The sequence below is a fragment of the Paramisgurnus dabryanus genome, chromosome 14 (assembly GCF_030506205.2).
Source record: "Paramisgurnus dabryanus chromosome 14, PD_genome_1.1, whole genome shotgun sequence".
Classification (NCBI taxonomy): Eukaryota; Metazoa; Chordata; class Actinopteri; order Cypriniformes; family Cobitidae; genus Paramisgurnus; species Paramisgurnus dabryanus.
The window spans coordinates 23,656,830-23,681,154 of NC_133350.1; the positions used below are offsets into that span (position 1 = coordinate 23,656,830).

At 39.3% G+C, this 24,325-nt stretch overlaps 1 protein-coding gene across 1 annotated transcript in view; it reads left to right on the plus strand.

Moving 5' to 3' along the window:
• The window catches only part of wdr18 (WD repeat domain 18), an 84,846-nt gene that overhangs the window by 40,993 nt on the left and 19,528 nt on the right, over positions 1-24,325 (plus strand). The window contains exons 6-7 of the mRNA XM_065241685.1: positions 3,935-3,999; positions 6,278-6,402. Of these exons, the coding sequence (XP_065097757.1) occupies positions 3,935-3,999; positions 6,278-6,402 (190 nt within the window). The remainder of the gene's footprint in view (positions 1-3,934; positions 4,000-6,277; positions 6,403-24,325) is intronic.

The following is a 24,325-nucleotide window of genomic DNA, read 5'->3' on the forward strand; positions in this document are numbered from 1 at the left end:
AACGACGGGAAAAATGGTTTTTGCGCCGAGCGCATGGTCGAAAGGTAGGTCCTATTGTAATGGGAGTATTTTGGGCGTAACGTGCAGTAAACCAATAAGAGTCACAGCTCTCATCCCCTTTAAAAGCAAGTTGCGCTGGCGCTATGTCTAATCCCTATTTAGATGACGGACTTTGTAAACTGAAAAACTAAGCGGGGGAAGAAGATCCCGAGTTTAAGATTAATGTTAAATAATTGTGTTGTTTTTCACTTGTATTGAAATTGTTATTTTTTTTATAAAAACCTTTAAAACCTGTTTTCTTTTAGGCATGGAAGTAAAAAGCAGGCTTGTAATTGCTTTAAATGTATGGCTATCCAATATCATCATAAAATAATTCACAAGTATGTAAGATAAGGTTTGTACTCTAAAAATCCTTTATTTGTAACAAACAGGAGATTAAGAATTTACAAACGGCTCTCCTCACGTTTCAGCACTTTGGACAGCGTTTTTTTTTAGCAAAGAGTTTTTTTAAGCATTACTTAAAATTTTTTCTCATCTCATCATATCCACAGGTACAGAGTAATCATACAATAAATCCGTGAGGTAGCATTAAAAAAACATTTAAAAACAGACGCATTTGTTCAAAGCAAAGCATTTATTTACATACCAGGCTGCAGGTGAAGCAGCTCTTTGTGCCTTCTAACGTCTCATAATTAGTCCTCATTTATGTCCAAGAGATTCAATAATAATCTTTTACATTCAATCCTTTAATCTTTCATATTTAAAAGCATTTTTGTGTTGCTGCGCATTCATGTACCTTGTGATAAGCAAACCCGCATTGTCCTCTCGTGTATAGGCGCATTTTACCAATGCGCTCTTTAAATAACATAAAACACATTGCGCCATTGACTTTAGACTTTAGAGCAGGTTTTTGTTGGTCAATGGCGTAGTCTATTTTAGTTGCCTCAAAATAGCAACGCGACAACAATGCGCCTGAACACACCTCGTTTTCAGACCAGAACGCCCATGGGCGCAAAAGGGGGTGCAAATGCATTTGCTATTTAAACAACGCGGCGCTAAAAGTGAAAATTAGGGTGGAAACTAGCGAAAGACACTTGTGTCGCGCATTGCGCTGCATTGCGCCGGGTGTAAGATAGAGCCGTAAGACTAAAACTAAAAGGGCTGCCAAAAACAACACTGATAAACTCTAAGCTACGGTACATAAACATGACTGTATGTATGTGAGAGTATATGTGTATGTTTTGAGCCACCCCACCCAATCACATTCATCATCATTCCGAAACACTAATCAAGGCATTAATTAGCTGCTAATGACACGTTGAAAAGATTTTTAGCCTTGCTTTTTTATTCGACTGTGCGTCTGGAATCTCTATAGCCTTATTAGTCTGCAGGCTTTCCTGATTTATTTATTTTTCACGTCTCTTAAACCTATCAAGCTGTTCAAAGGCTACTCACTGCTAGATTCAAATCTCTTTGACTTCTGAGCCTGGTCTTTACATTCTTCATTTTGCTGCACAAATCTTTCGAATGTTGATTTCACAGTACCATGGTGCTTTGGAATTAACATCCTGACTTCATTCCAAAACACCAACCTCAATCTTTAAGCTTTGATTGGTTGAGACAATTCCCTTTAAACAGGTTTCAACCACTTGGCAACAAAGTGCAATACACGATTCATTCTCATCCCTCATGTTCATTAATTAGATTTTATGTCAAAAATTGATTTGACTTGTAGCGTCAAAGCTTTACCATTTCAATTAAAAAAATAATAATTCTTGTTTATAGGGCTCTTTAATTCTGTCAATTTGTTAGTCAAACTAGAACTAGAAACTTTTTTTGCATTTTTAAAATTGTGGATTTTAATTGAAAGTAAGGACTATTATTCTTATTACACATAACACTTTGAGGTTGTTAAAAAACAGGGTTTAAACCAAGTCCCAGACTTAAATGGATGTTTGAGGTTTGTGACAACATGAGAGTGAGTAAATTTTTGGGTGAACTATCCCTTTAAATGTCCTAATACAATTAAAGGTGCTGTGTGTAGATTTTAGTGGCATCTAGCGTTTAGATTGCAAATTGTCCACAGCTCACCTTCCCTTTCAAAACGTATAGAGAACCTACAGTAGCCCCCACAGGACAAACATTTTGTCGTCTGACGCCCCATATGAGCAGAGATGTTATCGCTGTGTGTTGCAATCTCTTTCAATGAGGTGTTTCTAAATCTGCTTGTCATAAACAAATCCACTCCAGTAACTGACGAGAGAAGGATGCCTTGAACTCCACTGCTTCGTTCACATTGGTAGTCACTCCCTAAATTCGCTCAACATTTGCATAAAGTTAAACTTTTCTTAACTTTCTCGCGTCGCTGGACACACCCATACAGTCGCCAACGGTCACTTTCGCTCGTGCCGCTGGAAATCGTCTGGTTTCCATTGAAATTAATGAGATTGCGTAGCTCTGCTACTGCTGGTCGCTGGCTGTCTGAATGTGGCTTGAGACAACTTGTGGCGCTTTTCCATTGCATAGTACCCCATGGTTAGGTTTGGTTTGGGTCGGGTCAGCTTACTTTTGGGAGCTTTTCCATTGGGTGCAGTACGTAGTACCAGATACTTTTTTCCGGACCACCTCGGTTGGGGTTCCAAGCAACCCAAGCTGATACCAAATGTGAAGCGAAAAAAACGTAGAACATTGATTGGTCTGAGAGAATCGTCACTACCAGCGCCATCGCTATAATGTAAAAGATTAGCTTTAACTCAGTGCTAGCTTGCGCTGTCTCGAGCAAACATGTTGTCATCTGTGCTCTGCTAAAAGTTACCAAACTGCCTTTTCGCGATTAAAAACATGCACAGGTTGAGAATCAGGGACACCATAACAGTTATTTCCAGACTTGCAGTTTGTGGCGGCATATTCGCGACGAGCACGTCAGCATTATGCTTAAATGCAACTTCAATGAGACTCAGCGAAGCGCCGTCGACCGACGCCACGGGTGTTTGAACAGAAACTGTCATGTGAGACAGAGGTAGTTATAAACGTTATTTGTGGTGGCCAATTTTTATTTTGTGCTGGACTGAGAAATAAATAAAGGTATAGGAATGTACAATGACGTGCTCACTTACTAGGCAGCGCAAATATAACGACACGGCTATAATCCCTCCCACTGCGAAGTGTTACCAAACTCGATGGAAAAGCTAACCAGGCCAAAGTAAGGCGAGCTGACCCGACCCAAACCAGTTTATTTATAAGGTCCTTATACACCACTGAAAATTTACATATTTATACCACGGGGCTGTTGAATGCTTTATTCTGATTGGTTGAGAAATGTTCCATGGGTATGCATTATTTTTCGATAAACGCATACCTGACCTGTCAGATGCTAATAGCTAATGAATTTTACATAAATCCAAACACTAAAATGGCTATTCTTAAAACCCATTAGGGTTCCTGAGAACCCATTCCTTAAAAATGCCAATTTTCTTCTAGGCTATTATGTTAATTAAATCTTCTCAAAAATGTTTTCTCCTTTATTTCCGAACCAACCGTATTAATTGTGTGATTATGATTATGGAAGATTCTTCCAAAACAGCCAGACATCTCTTCCCGGCCTAAACTCTTCCTGTCATGTATTATTTATGGTCAAGACTTTTAAGAGGTGATGTAATGATTTGAGTCAGCAGTGGTCCAGTCCAGACCACCATACATCTCCAACATCCTCTTCCTTAATTAATGCCATTAAGTCAATCGATCAGTGCGTTTAGGAAAGACCGACAGACCTAAATCCCCCGTTACCTAATGGAAGCTGCTGGAAGGATAATGTGTGTGTACCTGGACTGTATGCTGATTTTCTCGGGGGGAACGAATACATTTCGGTTGGACCATTTTGTCTGCATTGTTGTAAATGTTTTTCTCTCCTCTTTGTTCTGCTTTTGCTTGGCAGAGTTTAAGCCGGGAGAAAACCTTCCAGTCGGACAACGATGGCAATCAGGTGTTCAAAGGACACAGGTAAGAATGTCTGCGCTTTGTTGTGCCCCATGTGTCTGTCCCTGGTCATTACTACAGGAAAGTCTTGCATCTGTGAGCTGGAGCCCAAAGTTCGGTCAATGAAAGCCAAAAGTTTTTGGCTTCTGCGCTTGAACTCATCGGCTCTCATTTGGATTAAATTCCTTCACTCTGAGCTTTGTGCAATAACTCTGCCTGTGAGCCAATGCAGGCAGGCGGTGTAATCGCAGCCTCCAATTGCTGTGCGGTTGGAGGCTGCCAAGATGAGCACCTGTGCTAGGTTTTTAGGTAGTACACAGCGAGGATTGTGGAATCGGTGGTGGTTGTTGTTGACAGGAGGCTGTAATTTGGCATTGTACTCTGTATCTTTTAGAAACACATGTTTACTTCTGAGCATCTCTTGTATGAGAGCAAAATTTGTAAGTGGCCTGTTTTTTAAACAGCAGATGACAAATAATTATGACCATGATCTTATTTTTACATGTGTTCATAAGAAGTTATTGTTAAAAAAATATATATTTGAATTGTTTTATTATCATATTTAACTCTTTTTCCAGCAGCATTTAAAAAAGTTGCCAGCTAGCGCCAGCATTTTTATGATTTTCACAAAAGTTTAATACCTTCCTTTTTTACATATATAAACATACAATATATCAAATTAAAGAACAGATTTTTTGCTTAAAAAAAGTTTTATCCTATAGCCTACAGTGCAAAACACCTGGTATGGTGGAATAAGTCCTGCCTTCTAAATAAAGAGCCAATTGTCAAAGGTAAAGTCGTTGCGTCACTGCAGAAGCTGACTGGTAGCCATAGAAACATTACAAGAGCCAAGCAGGTTAGCTGTCTGGCTGGAGGAACCAAATATAAACGTTTTAACGCAATTTGAGCGTCATAGAAAAAAATGTATGCGACAGTTCATCTAAGATTTTGTTGCCGTTTTTGAAATATTTTATTTAAATGTGGGTGTGTGTTTTCAGGGTCGGCTCAGGCATTACCCACAATGTTAAACAGACCCGGGCCCCGAAAGTAATACATTGGGACCCGACCCGGACCCGGCTAATCATTTAAAATATAGACTCGGGTCTTCAATGTAGACCTCTACTATAGTGTTTTATAAGTTGGGTAAGAGCGCCACCTAATGCATAGTAATTGTCTTTGGCAGGGAAGTGTTTTCTCTTTACTTTTTTTTTTTAAAAAGTTGCCAGGCAGCGCCAGCATTTTTTATGATCTTCACAAATGTTTATGTCAGAAGAAATTTTTTTCTTTAAATATTTAAACATACCATATATCACATGAAAGAACAAAAAAAGTTTCATCCTACCTTCAATTGTTTTCTTATCAGCTCTCAAATATGGGTTGGTTTCTTCAAAAATACCAAATTTTGAGCTAAAAGCTGAAATAATAAAATTTTTGTGAAATGAGATTCAGAGCGATGATCAAAACATACACAGGGTTTTTACGGTTTGCCTTAAGGGATTGCTTCCAGGTTTTATAAGTTGTGTAAGAGCGCCACCATGTGAATAATAGGGGAAATATGGATTGGCGTAAAAACTCGTCATTGGCAGGGAAGTGTTTTCTCTTAAATGATGAGATAACCTGTGAAAGAGTTAATAAAGATAACTCGTCAATGGTGGGGAACGAGTTAAAAACGTTGCTCTTGAGAAAAATTTTAAGTCAATCTTGAAAATTGTTTCAAAACACATTACAAATGTTATTACAATGTATTGCTAAAACACACCAAAAAGAAAAAACAATGTAGTCGTTTTCTTACTATGAATTGCATAGTAAGATCATTCAACAGGTTTTTGACCATTTCTGAGTTCAGGATTATTTGGGCAGTGTTTAAACAGGGGCCCAATAACACACTTGAGCCACCGTGCATGGCCCCACCCCTAACACACTCAAGAGTATCCGTTCAGGTTGCAACAGTTTTTCAAAGTTAAGCGAGACGGCAGCTTTCCCGTGAGTGGGCGTGGTTTCAGCGCCGACTGCAGACACGCCCTACGCCAATTTGGTTGGGTGGTTATAAACACATTTATTCAGAAGACATTTATTATCTGACTTCACAGGGACTTAAAACATTTGTCTTTTAGACCGAGAAATATGGTAGTGGACCAGTAAAAAGTAAGTCTGTAGCACTGATGTGTGCTGATGCACCAAAGTACCAAGTACTTTACAAAGTAACGCGTTTCCCAGTAGGTTTTCACACTGAAGCCAGTTTAGATCCACACCTGAGCTCTGCTGTCACCACCATAATAATAGTTTGTTTCCTCTTGGACAGAAATCTGGTTACATGTCTGTCTGTATCTATGGATGGCACGCTCCTTCTGTCCGGCTCTAATGACGAGACTGTCAGGATGTGGGACGTTCAAAGCAAGCAGTGCATTCGGTCCATCAACCACAAAGGTGAGCATCAAGCTTTCTCTCTCTCTCTCCTTCTGTGTCTCTTTCTCTCTGCTTGACTCCCTTGTCTTCAGAATAAATCTGCTCCTACATACCACCACCCTCTTTTGTCCCAGCATCCATCACAGTGCTCAGCCAGGCTTACTGACTCTTCTGGTCCCTGGCAGCTGACCAGTCTGCCTGTCACCCACTCGGGGCTGACGTGCCATTAGACACCTGCGTCTTTTCCAGTTTAGGCTTCAGATTCGGTGGCGGTTGAGGCAGGCCAGTGGCAAAGAGTGAATGATGAGATTGTGCAGCGATAGTGACACAGCAGGCACTGTTTTGGTTCTGATCTGTGAACATGTTTTGTCAGCTCCGCACAAATGTGACAGAAATTCCCCCTCTGTTGAACAATGTTATTTTCCTGTCTGGGTTTCTTGGGTTGGATTTTTCCTTAGCCTTATCTTTCTGTCAAATTCAATTCAATGAGAATGCGCAATAAGAAGCATTATTTTCCACCTGTGTAAACTTAACACAATTTTGGCATGAAATTAACTTAGGCTTGACATTATAAAACCCCATAATTAATGCTAAAATAATACAATTACAGTAATAATAGAAAAATAAAAATAGTTTAAGGTCCTTTTTCCATTGGAATGGCCCTTTTCACTTAAAATGTCACATTATGAAGGTAAAATATGTTTTTAATTTACTTCTTAACGAAGTAGTTCACCCAAAAATCCTTGATTCCATTTCAGATATTTATGGTAGGTTCAAATTTTTCGGCTTTTGCGTGCGCAAATACATTATTTTGAATGTAGGTGTGTGGCAAGTGCTTAAATAGAGAGCGACGTGGTCGCCAGTTGAAAATACTTAAACTTTCTTAGGGGCTAATCACACCAACCGCGCTTTAAACGCTTAAAAACGCAGGGCGTGACGCAGTGCCTTTTTTTAAAAAGAGCAGTGCGACCCGGCTTTTTATATTGCTAAGCAACCACCGAGTCAGCTGTCTTGTCAATCAAATATTGAAGCGTAAAAACCGCAAGGCGCGCAGCGCGCATAAACGGCACGCAATCGCTCCCTGCCCATAGAATATCATTCAAAAAAGGCACCTGCAACTGCCATAAACGCTTTTGGTGTGATTGACCCCTTAGAATGCCATTTCAGAATATGCGTGGGAAGAAAGGAGGAAAGCAGAACGGTTTTATACGCAAAATGTGGATCGCTCCCTACTTACTTCAGCTCTTTTACTTACTTTAAATAATATCCCAGTGCCTCTTGTGGTTCAAATGGTTTCAAAATCCCTTAAGGGAAGTCGCACCCTTAGGCGGCCATGTTTGCAACTTCCTTGGGCAGTTAGTTTAGTCATGCAAGACTAAAGTCATATCTGCTTGAATGGGAAAAGACAGATATCTTTAAAATCACATCCTAAAATCACAATTAAACAATATGGGTGATTCTCGCGAAATTAGACTCATGAGGTGTCATGAAACATTTTGATAAAAAAGTAAATGCAAAGTAAGAGTATCAAAATAAGAAGCATACAGTTACAAACATCTCTTCATGTACTATTTTGCATATGATTTCAAATGACATCATACAAACCAATTTTGTTGTTTTTTCCACATTTAAGGGGAAAATTTTCATTACTGCAACGTGTCCATGACTCGATTTGGATTCTTTGGTTTTGGGTTCTTTTAATATTTATAATTTAAAAAATCTAAAAAATTAAAAGCTTCAGTGCATGTTATACTAAAAACATTTACAGTAAAGAAACATGTGGTATTTGGTGATTATTGGTAAATGTAGAGACAATAATAAGGAATATAAATGTGTCCAAGAGCAATTTTCTCATCCTCCGCAACAATTTTCAATCATTGTTTAAGCCCTCAAGGAACTAACATTTAAAAAATATTGCTACCAGGAAAGCAGTTCTTATTTTTTCTCTCCAGAAAGAAGTTGAAATTTTGTTTGTCATAGTAGCTAGACAACTTATTAGTTTATTTTAGACAACTTTTTTAGCACAATTTAGTCATTACTGAAATATGAGTTTGTTAATGCATATATTTAATGTAATATCATGTTGCGGTAATGATAATTTTTTATAATGATAATCTAAAAAATTTAAATAATTCTAAAGGAAATATGTTTTAAATCCTCTAAAAATAATGGTTATAGTAAGTTCAGATCTCAATTTTATATGTGCAAAAAAAAATTGGCTTCAAGGGCTTTTTTAAAATTATTATGCTGGACACCTTCTAAATCTGGATTTCGTGAGAATCACCCATATATTTCTGACCAGTAATTAAACCTGAAATCAACTGTACCATAACTTTGTTTTTTTTAAACCAATACTCTAGCCAAATATCAAAATTACCACATGATGTACTCACGATTCACAAGTGAGCGTTGGTTGCCATGGGTACTTTGGGCAGTGACCGAACGCTAATTATTATGGTTTATTAAGTTTAAATATGCATATTTTTCTTAAAATATTACATCGATTACCCACACAAGACCTTTAATAACCCATTGGAGCCGTGTGGATTACTTCTATGAAGGATGAATGCACTTTTTCAGGGTTTAAAGTCAGAAGTTGTTCCCTGATCCCAGTTTTCTCCCATTGTAAGCAAGGACATTTACTAAAATAATGCGTTCGTCTGAAAGTTGATGGACATGTGTATCTTGGATTGCTTGATGGTGAGTAAATCATGGGGTATTTTTAATATTTGGATGGAGTATTAATTTAAGCTCAAGTTGTGCATAAAACGTCTTTTCAGGTCGTTTGAGGTACTGTGTATGCGCACAGGTTGGCAAGCGCCTCACAAGCCCCTCCCCAAGAGATTCATCAGTCTTTATCGATTAATGATTGGTTCATTTAATTGGAAGGTGGGACGTCTGTTGCCAGAGAGGCCATATTGAGCATTGCATTGTCCTCTATTCATAGTAATAGCAGTGCTCAGTCTTGTTCTTTCCAATATCTTTGATGGTTTCCAATTTGGTTTCCATTCATCATGAAAGAAATCCAGTAGGTTAATAAATGTCCTCTGAAGTAAATCAATGAGTTCATAAACAAATATTATTTAAACTTTTTAAACATTGGCTTCTGGGAAATGTTCATCTGCGCATTTATGAGAGAATTGAGTTCTGAAGTAAATGTCACCTTTGACCTCTTGCATGTTTTTAAAAAAAACTCACACAAGAATTGACGCCTCACAAAAAAATACCAGGTATTCTTGGTGTACTTTACTGCAACAAAGTACACAATAAACTTGTAAGATATCAAAAGTCACATTGATCTTTACCTGAAAGACAATGTTTACACTTTGAAAAGTTTGAAAAATGAATATTTTTCTTACACAAACCCATCAAAACACTTCAGAGACATTTATTAATCCACTGAAGTTTGTGTGTGATGGATGTATGTGCTTTTAGGACCTTGAAAAGTTGGAGACCATCCAATGGCATTACACAAACAAAGTCTGCATGTTATTTCAAATAACTTAAATGAAGAAAGTAAGTCTGGAATGGCATGAGAATGAGTCAATGATGAGAACATGTTTATTTATGGGTAACTCCTTTAAAATTTAACATTTTGTACATTTAACTTAGGCTCTGTAAATCTGTTTCCTAATATTGTATCAGTAACACACCTTTTACTGTATATTCCAAATATCCTTCAGCTCTTGAATGAACTAGTCTGTAAACCTTCACAAGTTGCTTGACTGCTTGAATTCGCTCTCATTTTTCTCTTGTGAGGTTAAAATCGCTAATTAGCTTCGTTCACTCTTCCGACATACAGATGAGCTTTGGTCGTCCTGGGTCCATGGGCAGGAGGATGAAAGACATTTTCGATTAATCCAAAGAACTGCGTCTCCCATACCGCACATCTGTGTTATTCTCAATTTAGCTATCGAGCTGTCTCTAAACACAATTACTTCATTGGCTACACTTTTTCATGCACTTGATAAATCATTTCGGTGGGGGTGAAAATCTATGACTAAATAACTTAGTAATTTATCAAATGGAGAGAGGTGGAGGGTAAGCGCTATAGCCACTTGAAAAATTACCCTGATGTATTGGTTTTCTTTCGCTATTGTTACCCTGCTGGTCAATAACTGCTACAGAACAACAAATGTCGGAGGCCTTTGAGCAGTTTAAACTGTCCGAAACTTTTTAAAGCCCAATAAAGCCTCTCGAGTTGAAGAAATGAACACTGAATTATTGCAATAACCCTTAGCCTGTAGTTTAATATGTTGCTTTTTGGTTTAGTATGGCTGTTTAAAGGACCGTCGAGAGAGAGAACGAGACCGAGTGAGTGAGTGAGGTTGTGGGTTTGAAGCAGATTTTTGTTAGTGTGTTCTTAGATCGATGAGGTCTGAATTATGCTGTTGCATCTGAAGGTCTTTGATCACATACTTGCTGTAATTAAACAGTTCTGAGAGGTTTAAAGGTTTTAGTTAATAACCAGTGCACTGCGTGTCAGCTCGACGGCCTGATTCTGAGAATCTTGTCTGTTGTTAGAGCAGTTTTTTCTGAGAGAAATTTAAATGATCTTATGGCACTTCAAAAGTTTGATTATATTTTATTCAACTTTATTTTTAATGAAGTTTCAGATGGCATTTAAAGGATAGTTCACTCCAGAATAAAATTTTTGTTAAGACCTTTGTTCTTGGGATATGTATGCATGTCATTTTTTCATTTCGACCAATCCATAGGTCTGAAAAAAAGTACTCGATTAACCGGGGCGGTCAAATGGGTGTACGCGTCATGTTGAAAATAATTTTTTTTTTTTATTAAAAAAACCTAAAATAAAACTTCATTTTGAAGAAACTATGACAGAAAAATGAACACATCATAGATTATTGATGAATAAAAATGTTTTTTAACAGAAACCTCTAATGAAGAGCTGCGTGATGAAGTGAAACTAAAGGGTTAATAAACACAAACTGAAGCGCTGTCTATATGAGGCAATCTACATAATATTAAGCCTTATATACAACATAAATGTATTATACAACATGCATATATCTGCACAAAATGCTAGACTTAAACTAAGTTATGTACTGGAGAGAAAGTTCAACTCCCATTGTGGATGTGCACCATAACTGCACGCTTTAAAACACGTAGGGCTAGGGGTGGGCGGATTGACCAAAAATCTATTTCACGGAATGAGTCATTTTATTTCACGGAACGGAATATTTCACGGTATACATGTTTTTTAGTTTATATTGTTTTTTGATGATAAAAATGTACAGAAATACATCAATCACTATAGCTTTTACCTAAAGGCTCACCACAGTTTTAAAATATGAGCAATTAATAACTAAATAACTAATAACTAAATAAAGTAAATAATGTTAAAGTGAAAATGCCCAGAAGATAACAACAGATAATTCTTGATTAGACAGAATCTTGTTTTTAATTTAGTTATTAATTTTATAGACTATTGAAGTTATAGTATGGCTTCATTGTATTTTGTATTTATGCATACATTACATTAAACATATGCAATATGTAAAATAAACAGGTATAAATATATGCAAAAACCTACAGACAGGATAAATACCTGTATATGAGAGAGGAAGCTCTAGATATTATAAATGTGACAGATGCTATGATGTGATGATCATAAAGTTTGTTTTAAGGTCTTGACGCCCTTAACATTTGCATATCTTTCTCGTCTTTCCGATCAAATATGTTTGTATAAGCAAATGGCGCGTCAAACTACATCGCTTGAGCAGCGCACGTGTCACTGCTATAAAAGCGAGTTTTGTCTTAGCTTGCTTAAAGTTCAGAAAACTTTACAACTATTAGCATTATGTGCAAGAAGAACTCTTTATTTGGCGTCGCAGCTCCTTGCGCTTGCCTAGAGAGACCTCTGCACGTGAGAGACCGGCCGGCTGCTGCATGAGGAGAGAGAGAGCGCGAGAGAGAGAGCGAGCAAGACAAGAGTCTTGCTGCGTGACCCGCGGTGGATTCATTGGCACTTATTATAAAAAAATACACAGATAACTCGTTCATTTTTTATAAGTGAACTATTTTACATGTTTCTCTGTCACACTCAGTCTAACATGCTGGAGGCAGAGTTAGCCACGCCCACTTATTTGCATTCCACGGAATAGACGGAATAGAAAAATCTGTTACGTCTGACATTTTATTCCGCGGTAACGGAATATACCGTCATACCGCCCAGCCCTACGTAGGGCCCTATATTAACGATCTGAAACGCAAGTGCGAAGTGCAAGTCACTTTGTGGGCGGATCTTGGGCGCTGTTGCTATTTTTCCGGCGGGAGAAATAACTCTTGCGCCAGGCGCAAATCAATAAGGGGTTGGTCTGAAGTAGGTTCATTATTCATAGGTGTGGTTTGGGCGTAACCTCAAATAAACCAATCAGAACGCTATCCAACATTCCCTTTAAATGCAAGGGCGCAAGTTCCATGGCGGGTTGCTATTATTATGACGGATTTACCAGGCGCACGCCAGGAGCGGTTCACAGCCGAGGAGACCGACGTTCTTGTAAGAGCAGTCAAAGACAGAGAAGTTGTTTTGTATGGGGATAGGAGAAACCCGCCCAAATCAGCGTAGGTTAAACAGGCGTGAGAGGAAATAGCCACAATTGTCTCATCAGCTGGCATCCCCATCATTGCGCCAAGCGCTACAATGATGTCAGGAGACGGGGGAATCCCAAACTTGCCAGCATAAATTGGGCACGCCGTTAAATGGGAGGTGGATCTGCCTCTACACAGACGCCAGCAGAGGACATCACTGCGTCCACCCTCAACGCTGAAAGCCAAGAAACGCAAGCAGTCCAACACCAAAGTACACTTAAGGTTTCTTATGAAAACATTTTAATTATTATTTACATAAAATAAACGTAATACAGCCACACAACAAACTTATGAAAATATTTTAATTGTTATTTGCATGATAATTTTTTAACGCAGCCACACAAAATAAATAAAAACTATCACCACAATGCTCACCACTATGATTCCCCTTATCTCGTGTATTAATATTTTTATGTGTAACAATTTATGATTTGCAAAAATAACTGTTGCATCTGTGTAGATTAGATGCAAAGTGTGTGCGCGTTGTGCACGCTATACATTATGGTCAAGCATGCGCCCTTAAAATAGCATAATGAACCACGCGCAACGCGCCACTGACTTAAGACTATTTTTTTCTGGTCAATGGCGCAATTGTTTTTTGAAACTGGAAAATAGCATCCGGGATGGTTTGCGCCGGAACATGCCTCCTTTTTTGCGCTGAACCGCCCAGGGAGCGCAAGTTCATTCCCTAGTTTGCCGACGTGCGTCTGTGGAGGGAAAAACTCGCTGTGCGCCGGTGCAAAATACGAATGATACATGCGTCACTGACAAAGTCAATTGCGCCTGTCTGCAAGATAGGGCCCAAACTGTCAAAGCACGAGCTTCATAACATTAATCTAGGGCTGTAACGATTAATCGTGCAAATGAGCATTTTCTCAATGAATGATTTTTAACTATATTACGGTGAAATCTCGGCACATCCCAAAGCCAGGGGGCGCTCTTGTGCAGAAACTCATACATACATACAAACTGTACATTTTGCACCTGACTGACTGTATTTCCGTCTTAACGACAGGAATTAAAACCGTAAAACCACAGTACCTCAGTGATGTGTGGTGTGTTCGGCTTCACAGCGCTAAGCGGATCAGCAGGGTTGACGTGGCGCGAGTGCGCATAGGAAGCTTTTAAATCATGCATCGTAGTGATGTCATACGCCAGTCTGGACGGCTTATGTCGACGCCAAACATGCACTCAGTCTTTACTACCACAGGCGCTTGTAATGCTAACCAGATATCCAAATGGGGCCATAACCACAATAAAAAAATAAATAAACCCATACGGTCATCATTTTTGTGATCGATTGTCGATGCCACGTTCGAGTACTCGAGCAATCGATTACTCGTGCCTATCCCCACTTTGTTCATCTTCTGAACACAAATTAAGATATTTTTGAAGAAATCGAAGTACATTAACCATGGGGCAACCTTCTGGTCTCGATCGTAAAGTCAACATGGAAGTGACTTAAACTGCGATTCATCAACTGGCCACTAGAGACCCCCCATTTTAAAATGCCCAACTTAACAGCAGAAATAAATGTGTTTACAGTCAGGTGCAAAAAGTGTTTGTGGTCTATATTGTTAATTTTGCCCTTCATGGCAACTGGGGGGGGGATTTTTTGTAACTCCTCTGTTTAAAATATATTAAAGTGCAATTTTGTCATGCGTAGGTGCTATGCCATACCTACGCCATAGGCTACACGTAGCTCGGCGGACCCTGACGTGCACTTCTGCAAAACTATAACAAAGTGTCTGTTCTACGCGGACCACAAGCGCTGTAATTGGTCTGCTAAAACCTCTATCGTCCTCAGACCTCCCGCCTCTTTGGCTGTTTTTGTGAGTGACGCACGATGAAGCCCTGCCAAGATGGCGACGGCAGGCTCCGCCATCTATTGGCTTTAAAAATACTCTTCACAAATCTACTTGTGACGTCACAAACACTACGTCCATATTTTTTACCGTCTATGTTTCTGACCCTTGATTGACAGCAAGGCAACTACCACATTCAAGGCTGTATAAAGGCACTAAAGATGTTGTTAAAATAGTTCACGTGCCTGCAAGGGTTTAATCTTCATTTCATGAAGCAACAATACTGTTTATGGGACGGTAACACTACAAGTTCAAGTCTGGTGAACTCTGGCCTGCGAATTCGTAACACATAGAGACATGTGACCATTAGAAAACTGGTATGTCGCGGCGTGACCTTTCTCTTTACTACAAAGCAAAGATGGACAAAGCACTCCTCGCCCATATGCAACGTCCGAAAAATATTTGCATGCTCAGTCTAGTGTGACTGCCCCTTTAATGTAACATAAAAACTACTTATATCACATTTATAGCATATTTGAGCTCAAAAACTTTACCTGCATATTTTAGAGGTACATTGAAATACACAAAGATCCTAACTTAGATTATAGATTTAAGCAGTTTTTGTCGCATATGCCCTGAAAATGACAAGTCTTCGAGTCTTTCCCATCATTCCTGTGTTCATGAAAGTTTGTGGCAGAAGACTGCTCTCCAGGGTCTGTTGGCGATCAGGACGGGGTGCGAGCGTGACAGCTGAACACAAAGAGACGGGCCTCCAAGCAAAGTGGGCTCTCTAAACTCACAAAGGCCGGAGAGGCGACCGACTCCCAACTAAAGGCTCTTGATCGTGGAGGCAATTAAACCCAGTTTCACGCCTCATCCCCAGACGCAACTGATCCTCCGTCCCTGCCTTTTTATCTGTCTTCATTAAAGCCAGCAGCTGGACTGTCAAATGACAAGAAAAGAGGGCAACTCAAACAAACTCCTTTGCCAAAACCAGCAGAACTGAACTCACAGACATTTTGTATTCAGAAAGCTAAAAGGGGCGTATTTGTTCCGTCCATTTGTTACGTCCAGCCTAGTTTTAAGTGGGTCGTGTAAAGATATAGTTTCCATGGAGATTCATTTGGTCACTTTGAAAAGCTAAAGTAGATGAAACAGCCTTTTAAAGACTTTTAATAATAAATTGTCTTTTGTCCAACCAGTGATGTCACTCAAAAGTCCATCACAAGGAGCTAAAAAAGGCCAAATCTATAATATAATGTAGAAATATTATTTTACCTTGATTAACTTGTATCTTTTCTAAGATATGATTTCGTATATAATATTTTTTGGTAATCATATGTTATTATGGTGTGATTCATTCGAATTCACCACCATATAGAATACGTACGTTGTCCTGGTTTGGTTGGATAATGGTTAAGATGAAGGGCAGGTAAATGGAAAGCTGCTGGCTTGATAGAGAGCCAGGAACTTTTAAAATTGCACTCTTGAGGAAGGCACTTAACCTCAGGTTGCTCCATGGGGATTTTCCTTGTAATGAGTTCATAGTCCTATTCTCTGGTGTAAGTCAAGGGTATGACTTCGCCCAGCCGAGGTTGTGTAAAACCAGTGGTTCTCAAACTGGGGGCCCGCGAGATTCATTTTGTGTAATTAAATCTCAGAAAAATAAGGCTGCTAACCAACAGCACTACATTGTATAATTCGATAAATTTAGTTAAAATTTTCACCGGAGGGGGGAAGCAGAAAAAGTTTGAGAACTACTGGTGTAAACTAGGGGTGTAACAATCATAGACTGTAAAAAAAGATGGACGACGCGACGTCGCCTCCAACCATTGTAATGAATTGAAGCCAAAAATGTCCGACCACGGTCGCCGCCATGTTACGTAAAAACGTCAGTTTGGAGCCAAGGCATGCGCAGAAGGAATCGTCCGTGGAGCCAGAGGCAGAGCTGCGGTATCAAACTTCCGCCTAAACGCCCGCGCGACCAATTCAAACACGCCAAACATAACGTCACGCCCCGTTTCTATTGCATTAAATTACATACTAAAATGAAACTTACCACAAGAATGAAGACTTGAACATATACAAGCGTGATAAAAACTACTTGAAAGGACCAAAACCATCTTTCGGAAACTTTAATTGGAAGTGTAAATAATTTTTTTATTTAGAGCAGAGTCGCATTAGTTTGAATGGAGATTGGCGGGGTTTATGACTTGTACTGCAGCCAGCCACCAGGGGGCGATCAAAGAGCCAGAGGCTTCACTTTTCAAGGCTTATGAGGCACACCCGGTAACAATACATCAATATGGATCGATATATCAATTTTATTTCTAATGATTCAATGCCACACATAAAAAATCTATTTGAGGTACCTTTATTTTAACACTCCTAATTCCTTGACATAACTTCCATACGCATTTTCGCCAAAGCGTGCATTTTTGTTTATTTTCATCTTCTAGAGTCAGCAAGAGAATGCGATGCAGCAACAAAGCGACTGTAGCAGCGAAAACACAGTGAAAGAGACAGAAGACGAGTGTGTGTTTAGCACAGCAGGTGATATAGTCCAAGCCAAACGCTGCAGTGTCCTCTCTCACATGTTGATCAGTTGATTTTTTTTAAGAAAAAATTCTCAAAAGAGAGAACTGCAGCACTTGTATGACTGTTAGATCTGATGTTGTGTGACAGATCAAATGCTTTAGTTTAACAGCTTATTTTTTATATGAATTTATTTTTATATTCAATAATTTTTTAACCCTCATAAGCCCCTATTTTCCTGTATACGTTAGAGTTCCCCAGATCATCAAAATCGCATCGACGGCAGAAAAAAATCTTTTTTTTTATCGTAATGAACTGTCCGTTTTACACCCCTAGTGTTAACCTCATTGTTTTATATCATTATATATATATTTTAGTTTTTTTAATGAATTAGTCCTCTATTAATCACTTCTTTCCAGCATTTTATTGATACTGTTTTAGAAATATCTGTATTAACTACATTTACTCCATGACACAGAGCACAGCCTCCACTTATCAGTAATGACATTGATTGTCCACTACTTGCATTGGTTATAATTCATTGTATTGATTCCTGGTTGCAACTCTAAGGAAGTTCATACGTTGTTGTGTCATGTAGGTCAGGTTTGTTGACCCCTTTGTTAATTACAAAGCAGTGGCTTTTAACTAATCTAGCTAAACCCATCTGACCTAAAGTCCGGAGCAGTCTGAAAATAATCAGTATTTACAGACCACTCAGTCGACCAAAAACCTATTCCCATCCTGTCTCTTCCTCTTTATCCTTCTGAGTATCCAATGGGATGTGCTTTTCAGATCTTATCAGGAATGGCGGAAAGAAATCGAGTTCATGTCTCTTGGCCGGGTGATTTTGCCATGTCATTTTCTCACGTCACCAACAAACACCTACAAGGGTTAGCAACAGACTCAACAAATAGGCAGAATTAGCGCATCAACTTCAGTAGATATTTGAAGAATTGTACAATCTTCTTATTTCAGTTACGAGTAAGGGTGCACTAACATTATACTTAACTGTACCTAACCCTAACCGATTGTCCCACCTGCCCACTCCCTCGCTGGTCTGCACTCGCACTACACATTATGATCAGCACCCGAGTGCGGTTTTTTCATTATGATGCAATTGCAATCTTGTTGTAAAGATAACGGCAAGAAATGCACAATAGAGTTCATTGGTATTATACGTTTATGGCTTATTAGGTGTGTTTGACATCGATTGGCATATAAAAAAAGTAACAGGAGAGCGATGGGAGATAAGACTGCTCCTAATATGCTTCTCGTGATTCTTATCTTTAACTGAAGAATTTGGGGTCATTTGGGATGCAATGACACGCAGCTGCATGAAATTGTAATGCGCTTATAAGAATGTTTTACAGTGACAGCTGAAGTCTCACAATCCGGCACAGTTAGCGCTCGCCTCCGAATCAAAGTGAATCATACCAGAAACAACACCTCTGCAAAGCATACCAGTGTACACTTAAGTGTACCGCACCCTGAGGCTAGCCAAACAGACTTTACTTTGGGGGTCAAACGGAGCCAAATATGATACGTTATGCATAGTGGGAGTATGTGTTAAGAGATGTAGATATCAACAACGCAGTTTGTGTTAAGTATGCCATACAAGGTGATAGGATTATGCTGTGGAAATAAAAATGTGGTTTGAAAAGTACCACATGGTGCATCTGCGACCCAAGTATGATTCCAAGCTCGGTCCTGTGCCGATCCCTTTCCCCTTTCTCCACCTTGTTCTTTACTGTCAAAAAATCAATACTGTCCTTTCCAAAATAATAAAGGTATAAAAAGCTCAAAAAATATATTAAGAAAGTACGACTCAAGTCTGATGCAGGAAGCTCAAAGCCTTTGGGAAGGAGACGTCTTGGATCGTTTGGCAGAATTACAGCCACAAATTTTATATCAATTCCGCCCCATTCCCTTTGGGGTGTCATCGTGCCAAGAGATTCTGCAGTGAGTTGGCATAGCACGCACCTTTTCGTGCCTCTCTCCGTCACTCCAAACCACTGTGCTACGTGACCCGGGACGGTTACACGCACAATTTATGAGCATGTGTCGGAGAAGCCTGCACCATTAGTGTAATTCCAGGAGTGGAGCCAGTTTCCCGTGAATCAATTGTTGTGATTAAGTGGGAGATAATAGCCAGCCCTGATTGCACAAAACAAAGTATAAACATATTCGCCAAGGAAACCCAGCACACAAGCTACAATTTAAAACGTTGTGGACTTTAATTTGGGGGCGTTTATTGCCTTAAATCTGGTGAGCTAGCTTGCTGTTGGCCGTCTAGATATCAAGCAGTAGCTGGCATTTCACCATCTAGGTTACATAGACCCGATATAGTCCGGCGCTAATCAACCCACAATTGGCCATAATTAACTTGAATTTGGTTACCGTGGTCCTGTGACTGAAAGTCAGGTGTAGAGGTCTTCACGAGTCCACTTTAATCCGAAAACCCGAGGTCGGGGTAATTTAAAATGTATGTGTTTATGCAGAACAGATCCGAAGGCCCGAACTCTCTTGCGTGTGTGCGTCAATGTTCTTTTCAAACCTCTCCTCTGTTTTCCAAGAGTGCATTAGACATTGTGTGGCTGGCGGTAGGTTAACTTTCATTGAGGAAGACATGTCAGTTAATTTTAAATGTACATTTTAGCGGTTAACTTGGTGTCATTGTCAGATAATAAAGTAAAATAAATGGAGCAGGTCGCCAAATTGTTTGCCAGACCAGCTGTCTTACTGCTGCGTGCTGGGCTGCAGACTGCACATATGTCAGTGCCGTTTACATTCGGGTTAAAAAAATGCCACTGGTTTGGCTCGGAGTCGGGCCTTATTTTCTCGGGTTTGTCTTGGGTCGGGTCTTTAAAAAAAAACAATGTATTTATGAACGTCGGGCTCGGGCATAAAGTGATTCTGGTCATTTCGGGTCGGGGTACATTTCTTTGGAATATGCGACTTGTATATGAAAATGAATGCATACTGACTAAGGGAGTTTTCACATCTGTAGTACGGTTTATTTGGTCCGGACCAAAAGCAAAAAATTATACATTGTAGCTTTTTTAGCAGTTTTGGTTCCTTTTCACACCACGCTGATTGCTCTGGGCCGCACCAGTTGAAATGAACCAAAATTCAGTCATGTGATAAGATCCACATCACTCATTGGCCACATGTATTTGAACGTATTTCCTAAACTGCTTCTCGATTGGTCAGAATCAACATGCGCAAAATTCCAACGGAACCCCGGAAGTAAACAAAAGGAGGAAAATACAGCAGACACTAAATTATGTCCGTGGTTGTTATACATAGTTTGTATACAGCGGCGCTCTAGACAAACCGTTTATTTCCAGAATGAATTGCGGATGCCGCTTGAAAACAACGTTTTAATGCACTACAAACGGGCGAAGACACCAAATTTCTAAGGCTCCGCATCTTCTTGCAACTCCAGGTATGTCTGCGATTTGTCTTTGTGCTAATATTGGTAATAGAAACTGTCAACAAACACTTCCTCATCCGATAATTCACTGCGCAGCTGACTACGGCAGCTGGTTTAGTCCAAAATGCGCAGTACTTATGCAGTTAGGTCGGTTCGATCTCGGATCGTGTTCTCACCACAAACAAACCGCTCTAGAGTACGTTTGAAAACATACGGTCTCGGCCCGCTTGTTTGGTCCGCTTTTGGTGCGCAACAGATTTCCATTGCTGCATTCTCACCTGCCCAAATGAACCGCACCAAGTGAACAATCAAACTCTGGTATGTTTTAACCGAACTAAACGAGCCAGGTAAAAACACCCTAACATAAACTAATAGAAAACATTACCGTCTACAGCCGCAAGAGAGCGCTATATGCTGCTCCTGTAGCCTACCCCTGAAAATTATGTTATGTTAATTATGTTCTTTTATGTTCTGTATGTTATTGTGTTAGCTGAATAACTGCTAATGTTACGTTAACTTGTACGGACACCTATTCAGCCTGTTGTCCTGTGTACTTTTGTTTAATTAAATAACTTGCCTTTCCAGATTAAAGAGTAACTAAACCCTAAACCAACTTTTTTTAGTTAATGATCTGTAAGAATGAGGCTTTATTAGTGCTGTTCATTGATTTTAGTAAGTTTTTTGACATTTGGATATAAAGTGTTTCAATACTACAATATATGGTGTAAAAACGTCTGAGTGCTGCCCTCTTCAGGTTGAACGGTGGCTACTGCAGTTGAATTTTCCTATTGGATGTTGGGTCCAAGAAATAACTTGTGACGTAAGCAGGTTCAAGCTCACCACGCCCTTGTTACGATCTCACCACACACTTGGTACGAGCTAGTTCGTCCCCTCTATCTCCGTTGGGATCTGCCCACTTTTCTTGCATTTTTCAAATATTGCAGTGGGTGGAGTCAGGCTCTGACCAGGGGTTTAGTTACTCTTTAAATGTCTGTTCTTGGGCTTGGATTTTGTGAAATAATTTTCTAAAGAAATGTGAGTTATAGTCCAGTGCGACTTGTATATGTTTTTTCCTCTTCAAAACGCATTTTTTGACTGATGCGACTTATAGTCCGGAAAATAAGAACTTGCAAGATGTATTATATAAGTCTCTCTGTAGTCAAGAATTGTAGGAGTTAAAACTCCGACCTCGGACCATAGATATATACGTAAATAGATGCTACATCGGCAGTTTCAGACACATAACTGGTGCTAAGTTCTGTTTTACACAATGCATACTTGAACTACGCGTTTGTAGTACTAATCATGCAGCGCTGATGTTAACGGGTCACAGCACTCACTCTGTATGTGTCTCAGCACTGAGTCTATGCAGCATCCATACATAATATCTACAGTATGACTCAAAATACTGATCCATGCGTTCTGTGATGATGTTATTGGTTAAATTTTTGTGATTTTTTTTTTTTTTAAACTGTGTCTTATAGAGAAAATAATCAGCAATGGTGTTAAATGATGAATTTGCACATGGCTTGCCTTAAAACATTAAAAACACCACATAGACAATAATAGAAACCTGATTTTCCTCACATTTAAACCAAGTCAACAGTGATTACAACGTGTTTGGTTTCAGTTATTTATTTATTTTATTTCATTTATTTTTGTGCTATGGTTAGACGTCTGTATTGGGAACGCTATTAGAAGTCTTTTAAAGCTTCCTGATTTGAAACATTGAACAGTGGCTTTTATATAAAGCCAACATTTTTTGGTATTAATGAATTATGAATAATTCATAACATTCACAATCAACATTATTCTATTCATCCTCAATCTTGGATGAGTTTTTGCTGAGCTTGTCGCAGTGCTTTCTGGGATTGCCTTCTCTATGACGGATACGTTTTGCTGCTTTAGTATTTGGCCAAATGAAAGCAACATAATAATCATCAATCTCTGATGCCTTACAATGCTGCCTATATACATAGGAAGCTCACTATGTTTTTGAAGAGCCGACAGAGTCTGCGTGTTTCAGGGCTTTTAAGGGATGGAGGACTGTAATAAATTGCCAGTGGGTTGCATTAAACATCCTTTGCTGTTAATTAAAGTGATTTCCAGCAGTTATTGGATTGGGAGAACTAGCTAAAGAACAGGCTATTGGGTTTTAACGCTAATATATTTATACAGAGACATAGGATGCAGCCTAAATGTACTCTTTAGTCAGGTGAAGTAAAACAAGATCGAAGTTTATATGGGCACAACGTTCTCTCTCTAGCTTTCTCTGTGTTATTTATAAGCCATTTACTCTACAAATACGTTTTTCACTTTGCAGATTGAGTTTATTAGCACAACAAAAACAACTTTAGGGCTGGCGGATCGAATCTCACATCACGCCAATATGCATATCAGTGCTTTTCTCCTCTCTCTTTCAAGCATGCAAACAAACGAAAAAGTCCACTTAAGATTCCTCCTGACGTTGAATACATTATTCAGCTCCCTTGTCAACACGAAACCGAACAGAAATTGGGACATTTATCTTGATTTTTCAGATCTAGACTGTAAGCGCACTTGGAAGGAAGCCGCAGAGGAGGTTGGGAAGTGCGTGCCGTCTGTTGGGATTAAACTTTACAGACATCTGGGCAGCATTTGTCTGGGTTTAAAATGTTATGCAAACGTTGACGCTTTTGAAGCAAGTGATATTTTTTCTCGCTTTTTTCTGTATGTGATGACAAGCTTCAAAGATTCCCAGAAATGTCACTCGCAGCCCACGATGGGCGTTTATGTTATTACTCTAGAGTAGCCCGTCATGCTTTATTTATCCGACCTGCTTCCAGGTGTTTTTCTTTAAAAGCATTTCAGACCGTATTAGGGCGGATGAGCCTTTAGCTAAACAGACTGCATGGCTGAATGACTGCTAACATAATGTAGCCCATTATTACAAGGCCATCAGCAGCCATTGCGATCTTCAGCGGGGTGTATAATGCACAAAATGCTTTATATAAAGGGGTGTGACCGCCCGCCTGTTTGGTACGCTGGCGCTCGTCGTGCCTGGTTCGGCTTCAGGGTGGATGCGTTGGCTTTGATCCTTATGTTTCTATGTGATGGTCAAGTAAAAAGATTTGAATATATTTCAGTGAGATTATAATTTATGATGAGGGGTTCCCTCATCATTTTCTATGTTTGAATGCTGTAAATCCACCCGCAGGCTCTTAATTTTACTACAGGTCTTTAAGCCTTCATTAACATTCATGTTATGCCACCCGCATACTTTACAAAAACATAATGAAGTATCATACACGCTCTCACCCTGTGTGTGCGCGTGTGTGTGTGGGCGCGTGTGTGTAGCTGCTCAGTTTTCCTCACATGTCTTTCAGTTTTAATCCAGAGAGTGACACTGAATATAATTTAACATGACATAAGATGTGGGATGTGCCAAACAAACAAATCTCCCGTCTTTTTTATATCCAATATTGTTATTATTTTAAAATATTAAGCCAGTGTTAATTGGACATGCCAAAATTGATTAAACTCCAAATCATTTTAAACTCTTACCTCTTTGAAACGTGCC